This window comes from Podarcis melisellensis (genome assembly GCF_964234715.1).
Source record: "Podarcis melisellensis genome assembly, chromosome: 3".
In the NCBI taxonomy this organism is placed as follows: Eukaryota; Metazoa; Chordata; class Lepidosauria; order Squamata; family Lacertidae; genus Podarcis; species Podarcis melisellensis.
In genome coordinates, this window is record NC_138530.1 from 62,273,502 (window position 1) to 62,284,209 (window position 10,708).

The 10,708-nt window shown below is 41.5% G+C and overlaps 1 protein-coding gene across 4 annotated transcripts in view; it reads left to right on the top strand.

The window, feature by feature from the left end:
* SGK1 (serum/glucocorticoid regulated kinase 1) overlaps window positions 1-6,437 on the top strand; it is a 71,987-nt gene extending 65,550 nt beyond the window's left edge. For all 4 annotated transcript variants that reach the window (XM_081907164.1, XM_081907166.1, XM_081907167.1 and 1 more), the window contains 11 exons: window positions 40-115; window positions 887-962; window positions 1,312-1,416; window positions 1,828-1,911; window positions 2,028-2,159; window positions 2,517-2,629; window positions 3,026-3,149; window positions 3,556-3,651; window positions 4,157-4,312; window positions 4,433-4,522; window positions 5,047-6,437. In XM_081907164.1, coding sequence (XP_081763290.1) covers window positions 40-115; window positions 887-962; window positions 1,312-1,416; window positions 1,828-1,911; window positions 2,028-2,159; window positions 2,517-2,629; window positions 3,026-3,149; window positions 3,556-3,651; window positions 4,157-4,312; window positions 4,433-4,522; window positions 5,047-5,214 — 1,220 coding nt within the window. In that variant the 3' untranslated portion in view covers window positions 5,215-6,437. The remainder of the gene's footprint in view (window positions 1-39; window positions 116-886; window positions 963-1,311; window positions 1,417-1,827; window positions 1,912-2,027; window positions 2,160-2,516; window positions 2,630-3,025; window positions 3,150-3,555; window positions 3,652-4,156; window positions 4,313-4,432; window positions 4,523-5,046) is intronic.
* Window positions 6,438-10,708: the final 4,271 nt, after the last annotated feature.

Consider the following 10,708-nt stretch of genomic DNA (forward strand, 5'->3'; position numbering starts at 1 on the left):
ATCTGTAACAACCCCCTTCTCTCTTGTGATTGTTTGCAGCTTTCATGAAACAGAGACGAATGGGGCTGAATGACTTCATTCAGAAGATAGCCACCAACTCCTACGCATGCAAACAGTAAGTATTTTTTGTGGGTTGTGTTTTTTTCTTGCATGGATTTTGTTCTAAAATTTAACAGAAAATGAGAGATTATATGATTCCTTTCAGCGGGAGATTGTTGAAATTATTTATTTTTTTGCAGTTTTTTTTTAATTAAAAAAATGTTTACAGTATCATGCATGCTTACTCAGATGTAAATTTCAGTAAGTTCAGTGGGACTTACACTCCTAAGTATACTTACTAGAAAGTAACTTTAGTTTAGTGACACCTGTGTGGTAGAAGCGGGTGTCATTAAAGCTGCAATCCTATATGCACTTTGGAATAGATCTTATTGGGCTCACTTTTGAGTAGATACACCTTATGCCAAAAAAAGAAAAGATAAAAGACCAGCAGTAGAGTAGATGCTGTAAAAAAATAGTAGGAAACGTGATATTATTAAATCTAGAAAATTATATTCTAAGTTTTGAGTTAATTGCATTCAGCTAAGTTTTACTGTTTGGCTGAAGAATAGAAAACTGGAGAAAGGCACCTAGTTTAGATTTCCTGATCCCTCATTCCCTCCTCTGACCTTTAATTACAGAGGAAACTTAAGTCTCTTTGCTCAGAATGGTTTGTTCCTGTCTCCGGTTTCATCTTAGCCCTGAAACCTAGTAAGCCAGTTGTTTTTAGCAGCCTGCCAACCTGAAACTTTCCAGCTAGAATGTTACCATGCCCCCTAGTGGTGAAATGTTTTTAATGTTCTGTACCTTGTTCAGCTCTACAAATTATCCTGACTTTAATCTCTTGCAGCCCTGAAGTTCAATCTATTTTGAAGATCTCCCAGCCTCAAGAGCCTGAACTTATGAATGCCAATCCTTCTCCTCCAGTAAGTAGCTTCTATTATGCACAGCCTATCTTGAGAAGACTTTAATGTGACAGTAATAGCAACAGGTTTTAAAGATAGATGTTCTGTCCGTTGGTAATCTGGCATGGGTTTTTTCCATTCAGGACACATTGTAGTGATGCAACTTGGAAAGAAGTGTTTTGCAATAAAGATTTAGCATTTCCCTCCAGAGCAGATAAAACTCTTTTTAAAATGACATAATATTTCAAGCATATTATTTCCCTCATAGAAGAATGCAATGCAATTTAGTGTGTTTTTAAAAAAGTAATAATCTGCACCCAAGTATTTCAGTACAAATGTTTGATTTTTTTTCTCTTTTTGTTCACTGCAGCCCAGTCCATCCCAGCAGATCAACCTTGGCCCTTCTTCTAACCCACATGCTAAACCATCAGATTTCCATTTCCTGAAGGTCATTGGAAAAGGCAGCTTTGGGAAGGTAAGCATACATATTCATTTGGTCAATGGGCCTGTAATATTAAGGGTATCAAAATACTTGGGAGTGCCAGGGGGATTTAATAAGAAGCGAACTGGTGACTCTGAAGGGGTGTGAGGTGGAGTATTCTTGAAAATCAAGGTTCCATTAAAATTTATGTAAGAAAATTTGCTATATGGATCATACGGCACAAAGGGGAAATGAAGGCTGTATTGTCCCATTCCCTGCCTTAAGGCAGTGGCACCCACCCATTATGTTGATAGATGGTATTTTACTGCCAGTCCATTGAGTTGTGCAGGGTTGCTCTATGGCTGGGCCTCATGATAGCAGAAAGGACATAGCTGAGTTGTGACTTGATAGTTCCCTTGCATCATGATCACACCTAAACAAAGGGGGTGTCTCTGTTTATTTCAGGTTCTTCTTGCAAGGCACAAGGCAGAAGAGCACTTCTATGCAGTAAAAGTCCTCCAGAAGAAAGCAATCCTGAAAAAGAAAGAGGTACGTAACTGAATTATACCCATTTCACGAGAAATGCCAATCAGCAAACTAATTATAATAGTCCTACTGTTCTACTGCTCAGTCAGTGAATGATTTCCTACTTTCCTTCCTCTTAGGAGAAACACATAATGTCAGAACGCAACGTCCTACTGAAGAACGTGAAGCACCCTTTCCTGGTGGGACTCCACTTCTCCTTCCAGACTGCAGACAAGCTGTATTTTGTCCTAGACTACATCAATGGTGGAGAGGTAAGCAGAAAGAATGCACAGAACCATAAGGGGGGGTGTCCAAAGATACACAGGGCTTGATCCAAAGATCATTGAAACTCCTTGCTGAAAACAAAGTCAGCCCTGCCATGTGTACAAATAAGGCAGTGCTTTCTTCCTATTAAGTATGAAGAGGAGTTTTGGGGAGGAGTTACTAGATTCAGGGTCTCCAGCTTGCCAGCCTCTCACAGCAGGAAGCAGCCAGCGGATTACTAGGCCATTTCCTACCATTGTTCTCTCTAGCTATATATATATAGATTGAGCTTAATTAAATGCATTGTTTTGAATGGTTTTGGGATCGCTAACAGATTTCTCCCCCTCCTTCCTTGTCTCCTGCAGTTGTTCTACCATCTCCAGAGGGAACGTTGCTTCCTGGAGCCAAGAGCTCGTTTTTATGCTGCTGAAATCGCCAGTGCACTGGGTTATCTGCATTCACTGAATATAGTTTACCGGTAAGCAGGGCAGATGGTTTGCACATGTGCATGGTTTCTGTGAAAACTGTGGGAAGTAGGCTGTAATATGTAATAAGGGGAGGTCAGGAACCTTGTGGAATAGGCTCCCAAGACACTGGCCCTGGGTACTGGGATCAGTGCAGCACAAAATTTTTAGATTCGCTTCCAGGTTATGGGTTAAGAACCAGTAAATAGATGCTGCTAATGCACACAGACTAAATCCTGTTGGTAAATGACCTTTAGAAAGTGCTTGGGGGCTATCCATCAAACCCGTTTGTTTTCAAAGGGACAACCCCCCCTTCAAAAAAAAAAACCTGATAAAATCCCATTGCTTATAATAAACATAAGAGTTGAGAGCCATTGGCTCACCTGTGTATTTTCCTTCCTTTGCCCTAGGGACTTGAAGCCAGAGAACATTTTGCTGGATTCTCAAGGCCACATTGTCTTGACTGACTTTGGACTCTGCAAAGAGAACATAGAACACAATGGCACAACTTCCACATTTTGTGGCACTCCTGAGGTAGGTCTGGGTTCTGCTTTCTTTATCCACATGGCAGTGATGCATGTGCCCAAAGTGTGCAGAGGGAAGAGGAATTTCCCAGATGGGACAAAAGGGCATGTTGTGTTGTTTAGGTGAAGCAGTCAGACAGGCTTTGATTGATGAGCCCTGCTGACAAAGCTGCAGCGGGTGGGGGAGGGAGAGAAAGGTCAGAGGTTACAAATGCAAGGCTTTAAGGGCAAAAATAAAGTTACCTAGGGATTCCTGCAGAACAAAGTTCTACAGATGCAAAGATTGGTGTGGTCATCTATCCACAAGTGCAGCCCCCACTCAATCAGGTCACTAAGGTTATTTTTAAGTGGAGCATTTAAAAGAATGCAGGCTGGCTACTTTATTCTAATGTTTCCTATCTTTTTGTTTTCGATAGTACCTTGCCCCCGAAGTCCTTCACAAGCAACCCTATGACCGGACTGTTGACTGGTGGTGCCTTGGGGCTGTTTTGTACGAGATGCTTTATGGACTGGTAAGCAAAAATAGTGAGCAACTGGCTAATTGCAAACACATACCAGTCATGTTTCCATCTGTAGTAGTTACCAGCATAAGAAAGAGCTGAATCTTGGTCCCACTGAATTTATAAATGTTGCGAACTTCAGTTGGAGCCAATATTTTGCATGTGGATCTCTAACATGGTGCACATATTTGTGGCCATAGCTCAGTGATGGATCATCTGCTTTGCATGCAAAAGGTCTTGGGTTCAGTCCCTGGCTGGGAATTATTCCCTACTTGAGAAACCCTGGAGAGCCATGTAGCAATACTGACTTAGATGGACTATTGGTCTGACCCGATATAAGCAGTTGCCTTATGCTCCTTGGGTGGGTGGGACATGAGAAGGGGAAAGATGTAGTTACAGGTGTCATAGCCATTCCAGTGCCTCAAGATAGGTATCAAACTAAGTGTATTGTGATACTGGCAGTACAGTAAGTTAGACTCTTGGGACTAAAAATCTGTTCCCCCTTCTCTCTCTCCAGCCCCCTTTCTATAGCAGAAACACAGCAGAAATGTATGACAACATCTTGAACAAACCTCTGCAGCTGAAGCCAAATATTACCAACTCTGCGAGACACCTTTTGGAAGGTCTTCTGCAAAAGGACAGGACCAAGAGGCTGGGTGCAAAGGAGGACTTTGTAAGTATAATCCTGCGAGTTGTGAGGGGTGGGTGGGGGAGTTTCGGAAGTTGGCTAGACGATAACAATCTTTTCCAATTACTCTTGCCTGAACTGATCTGATTTCCATTTCCTCAACAGATGGAGATTAAGAACCACATCTTCTTCTCCCTAATTAACTGGGATGATCTCATTAATAAGAAGATTACACCCCCTTTCAACCCAAATGTGGTAAGTGTTGTCTTCTAATTATGGGAGAGACTTTTCTATTTATACTGGGGTACCCAGGGGTTGAAGATAAAAATAATGACAGGCTAAGTTTTAGAAGGTTCTAGTGTGTTATCAATGTGAAGCAATCGGGCAGGTGTCTTAATTTTTAAATGCCGCCTTGAGTTTATACATAAGTGGACAGAATTGCCTCATGCAGTTCAGGTATGAGGTGAGGCAATCAGGTCAGGTGAACTCTATGAGCTTGGAGGTGCATGTTGACCTGTGAGACCGCTGCAGCCAATCCAGATCCGTCTCCAGTCCAACACACACACACCATTAGATTTCTAGTTTTTGTTTGAAACGAGTTCAGGGGGGTGATCCAGTTTTGTTTTATGTAATTGCCTTCTCATGAAGTGCCTAGATTGGTTTTACTTTTTTAAAACACACACACAAGAAAACACATAGGCCCCACTCCCAGTTAAGGAAATATTTGAACATTTCTTCCCAGTCCGACATTAACAACAGAACCTTCTTTGTTTTCTCAGAGTGGCCCCAATGACCTGCGGCACTTTGACCCTGAGTTTACAGATGAGCCTGTCCCGAACTCCATTGGCCAGTCTTCAGACAGCATCCTCATCACTGCCAGCGTCAAGGAAGCTGCTGAAGCATTTCTGGGCTTCTCCTATGCCCCTCCCATGGATTCTTTCTTGTGAATTTCTATTATAGTGATCTGTTTGTACTTTTTCTCTTTTTTTCCATTTAATAATGACCCTTCTGTTGGCCTTCTGTGTGAGCTGCCAGTTTGTCCGGTCACCTTCAAAAAGGAGAGGGAATTTTTATTTTGCACATCTTCTCACTGTGTGGCAGCTTTGCAGCCTTAATTTCAACTGCGTTTTTTATTTTATTTTTCTGGAAGCTTTTGTTGTCGTCGTCCCTGCCGTTCATTTGGAAGAGCACATTCTAACTACTTTTAAATGAACTTGCAAAACATTTCAACTTCCAGTTCTTCCCACCCACCAAAGTGGTGCTATCGCCTTTAGAAGGAAAGAAGGAAGAAGCTACTGCTGCCATAGACTGCCATAGATTGTAAGCTTAAGAACAACATCCTGTGTGCATCCCCCCCTTTCCCCCCTTTTTTTGAGAGAGTTTGTTCTGAAAAGCCTAGCTTGAAGATCTTTCTGGATACGATGGGGATGATTTTACGAAAACGTGCCTTTTTCCCCCTGAGATCTTGTGAGCTCCAAAGCTTTTCCTGTCACAAGAGTGTTTCCTGATTCACACGTGTGTTTCTTTTGTGTGTATGTGCGAGTTTGCTATGAGGACAATGGTGTCAGTGTGGTGTGCACATTTTTCAGATGGACTTTGTTCAGAAGCATCAGTGCGACACTTGCAGGACTCTACAATAGGGGGCATTGCTTGTTCCTTCCATATTTGGAAGACAATAAATTAATATGTGTAGATAGATGATTTTTTTAAAGAAAAAAAATGTAAAAAATAATGATGATGGGCTTCAATGACTTAGTACCCATAATGCTTGAAGAAAGCATTGCTGCTATGGAAAAATATATATAAATATAAATATATATATATATAAATATTTCTATTTTTAGAATGGGTTTCTAGGGACCAAAATGCCCCAGCTGCAGTCTATCAAAGCTGTTGGTTTATTTCATTATCATTTTTTTGTTCATCTGTAAAACTGGGCATTATTTATGGTTTGTAATTTTTTTCATTCCTGGTTGTACGTATTTGTAAAAAGACTTGTACAGTTGGTTGCAATAGTAGATGTATATTTAAAAAGGAAAAAAAAACCTTTAAAGGCTTATAATGTATACCACTATTATAATGTACTTTACATGGTTATTATACAATATGTATAATTTTTGTGACCAAACTCATTGGTTTGCAGTAAAATCTTGGACAATATTTCTATAAATGCTGTCAGTTCTTCCTTTTATAAGATCAAGACATCATTTCTTCTGCACCACCTTTTCATTAGCATTTTCCTTCACAAGACATGAAATGCGTATGTTTTTAAATATCCAAGGGTCAAAAACTACTATAGAAAGAGTAGTCTTTTCAGTATTGTACAGTCAGGCTATTTGATAAAATGCTTGCCAGTGAGAAAATCAATGACATAAGAAAAGTCAGGCCAAAGGCTCATGTAGTTCAGTGTCCTGTTTTCACAGTGGCCAACCAGATCCTGGTGAGAAACCCCTCAAGCAGTCCAGCATGTCCACCAACCCAGCTAAGCTTTGGTAATAGGCTAGTGAAAACTCCTATCCCAGAAACCTGCTTTGCACAGAATTTGTTGACGCTATCACAGCCATTTGACCTCCTTTGGCTTGGCACTTTCCGATTGCCAGCTGTCAAATCAACTTGGTGGGTAGGCATTCTCAGGCTGCCAGTAGCACATGCATGCTGGGGACAGCAGACTAAAGGAGTGATTTCCAGAGACGTATCTAGAAACTTGTGTAGATGCTGTGCAAAATCAAAACCCCCCTAGTGTGTTCCCTGGCGGTTGAACCCACTTGTTCATGTTACTGCGGTAACAGTATTCTTACTACAAGTACGAATCTGGAAGCTGGAGCTGGAATGAACCACAGGGTCACCTGGGGCTAAAGCAGTTTGCTCCTCACTTGTCACTACGCATAGTGCTAAACATGCCTGTTGCATCATGTATTTAGATTAGCAAAAGGACCTGGCGATATTCAAACAAGTGAGTCATCTCACATCTCTGCTAGAGGAGATGGTGTGCACAACTCCCTGCTCACCTTCCACCCACTGTTAACCAACCTGATCTGAGAGAAAATGCACACCCTATAGCAAGGAACCTTGCTTTGAACGTGTGCCTGTGCTTCTACAATGGGTGGTACCCAACTCCAAGTAGACCCCCTGAAATTCATGGTTGTGACTAAGCTCTGCCTATTAATTTCAATGTGCCTACTATGTTTGACTCATAGCTGAGCACCACCTAATATTTAAGGGCAAGCTCTGCTTTTTAAAAAAACTGTCTAAAGAGACTGGGGGGCTGGGATGATTTGCAGAGCAGATGTGGAAAATGCCAAATCTTTCATTCAATCCCTGCTCTTGGGAGGCTCCAAAAGTATCACCACATACGACATGGGAGATGGGAGTGAGCCAGGTCCCCACTCCCCTTTGGGAAGGGATCATAGCTCAGTGACAGATCATGTGCTTTGCACAAGTTCCCAAATTCAGTTCCCAGCATCCTCAGTTAACAAGATAAAGCAGGGCTGGGGGAGAATACGTGGAATCCAGAAAAGATGCTACCACTCTCTGAAAGCAAGCCTGAGCTATGGTATTAGTATAGAGCAACTACCTTCTGTGTCCTTATAGGAAGACAGCTTCTATTTTCTCTCAGACCACCAACCCCCTCATCCTGTGAGCATCATCTCACTGAGCATCTTTTCAACCTTATTTTTCAGCCAGAAGATCTAGAAACCTGCTTCCCCCCCGTGTGTGTGTGTGTGTGTTTTAACAAACTGAACCACACCAGATTCCTCACCTGGCACCAAACATGTGGTATATGATGTTGTGACTGCAGGAATTCATAATACACACAGCTCTGCTTCTCTTGTATATATTCATGACTTGCAAATGCTTATATGAAATGAAATTAATTTGCCACAGAGGGAAGAGCTAATGTGGCCATCAGCCATGTCTTGCAGCCGAGTGCAGTCAGCTCAGCTGTGAGAGGTGGCTGATAGCCAATTTAAGGTCTTGCTTTGAAGCCAAATTATTTCCATAGCAGCAAATGGCCTTGTTTTGCACCTGCATGCCTGATGTAAGAGGAATGTAGTGGACTTGTTATATGCAATGATTCTGTTGACCATATTGGCAATAAAAGCCTTGTTTTATCACTACAGTATAGGTGCAATACAGTTTTACACTAGGGTGAAAAGTACACGCACAGGCGGCTGTGCTAATTGCCAGCGTGGATAAACAAACCATCCAGGCTCTGTCTCATTTACTGGAAGAGGGCTTGTCTGTGCTTGCCGAAAACATAGTTCCCCAATCCCCCTGGGTTGGCCTTCCAGGGGAATTGATAAAGCAGGTTTTCAGAGCCTGGAAAAGCACACAGAGCTGAAAGAGGAAGTGGGAAAGAGTGTGACTCTTCCAGTTTGCTCCCTCAGCTCTATTTACTTTAAAGGGAGAAAAAGGTAATCACCCTCCTCACTTCACGACCAAGGAGACTTAGAGGCTTCATGGGCATCAGATGAAGACTTGAGAGTGCCACGGTGCCCACAGTGCCACATTGGCAAGCCCTGCATTCACCAAGTAGAAATGTTCTAGGAATCACAAACTGCATTCCATAGCTTTTATGGTCTGAAGATCGCAGGGCACATATATTTATCACTCTGCTTCTTTTGCGTACATTCAAGCTCCAGTTAAATGATCACAGACTGTACTTTTTGCATCCCATTGCCATTTAACTCCAGTGCTTACTCCCCCCCCCCTTACACCCGTGTGCATATATGCCTGCCAACTGCAGCTTACACTTCATGCATTTGATGAAGCGGGTCTTAATGCACTAAAGCTTATCCCACATTAAATTTGTCAGCCTTTAAGTTGTCACAAGGCTCCTTGTTTTTGCTGCAAGAGAACTAGCACAGTTATCTTTCTGGATTTTTTCCATCAGTACATTGATTATACTTTTGGCCTCTATAGCAAACAGTAGCAAGTGACAGGACAATGTTACCTGTTAGCATAAGTGCTGAGAGACCAAAGAAGACTCAGAACACTCAGTTAACACTTGCCAGAGTTTTATTAGAGTCCTGCTCTCTATAGAAAACTTTGGACTACTAGCAGAATTTTCTACTGAACTGTTTTGTTTTTAAAGTGAAATTTAGATGAACGATGCCACCATGTGGGCTGGAAAAGACATGCGGTCCAGGTTCTTGCTCAGTAAGAATAAATCAGTTTGCATATTTTAATTACAGCAATAATTCAAATAGTTATTATTAATAATACTTACTTACTTACTTACTTACTTACTTATTTACATGATTTGTATATTGGCCTTCACCCAAAGATCTCAGGGTGGTTCACAACAGAAAAATATAAAATGAGAACACAAAATACACAATAAAGCAAAAGCAAATCAATAACCCCCCTCCCACAAACACATTTAAAAAGCCTTAGAATGTTAACCGGCTGAATGCCTGATTGAAGAGAAACATTTTCACTTGGCACCTAAATATATGTAATGAAGGTGCCAGGCAAACCGCCCTGGGAAGAGCATTCCACATACGGGGAGCCTCCAAAGGAAAAGCCCTCTTCTTGTGTTGACACACAACAAAGGGCTTCAGATGATGATTGCAGGGTCTGAGTCAGTCCATATGGCTAAATATTGTGAAAGCTAAACTAATAATACAAAGCTTTAAAATAAGTCCATAAAGGTACAAAATCTATGCAGATACAGAAAGTGAGATGTCGTTCATTTCTAAGAAAGCAAAAGGCTGTGAGATAATCTCATAATACTCATGTGATGGCTTATTTGGCTATTAGAAAAACTGTTATTGACAGCAATTTCTTTTACCGAATTCAAAATCTTTAAAACCTGGTGAAAAAGGAAATCACTTAATCTCAATTAACATGTGTCCAGATAATTCCTGTCTACCCAGAAACCTCATTGGGTTAAATGGAACTTACTTCCACATAGGTGGTCTACAGCCCTAGACATTCCACTGAAAGGTGAGAGTAAAATGCAACCTTTGTGTCTATTGGCACAGCCTCCTATAGAAGGAGAACGCCTGACACTAACCGGTGCCTGTTATGCCCTCTTGGTACAATGCTTTCAGCTATCCTTCCTAAATATAGCCTGCATTGCAGGTTTAACTGCTCTGCTTATCTTCTCAGTACATCTAGTCACTTTTTCAATGGCATGAGACCATTTGTGAGGTGCTTTATAGCACAAAAGATGACAGTTCTGGTATCCAAAAGAGTATTCATCACCTTCTGAATGCCAGTCAACGCACAATCTCCAGATAACTTCATGCTCTCTTAAAGGTCTGTTTCATTGTCAAAGCCTCTTATGTTTAGCAATCAGTAACAGATGTCACTGAGCAATGTAACCATCTACCTGCCTGCCTTCTCCTCTGCAGATTGTACCTTATGTCTGATGAATGCAATGAACGGGAGAGAGATTGAACCCAACAGAACCCTCCCCGCACTCAAAGAAGCTCA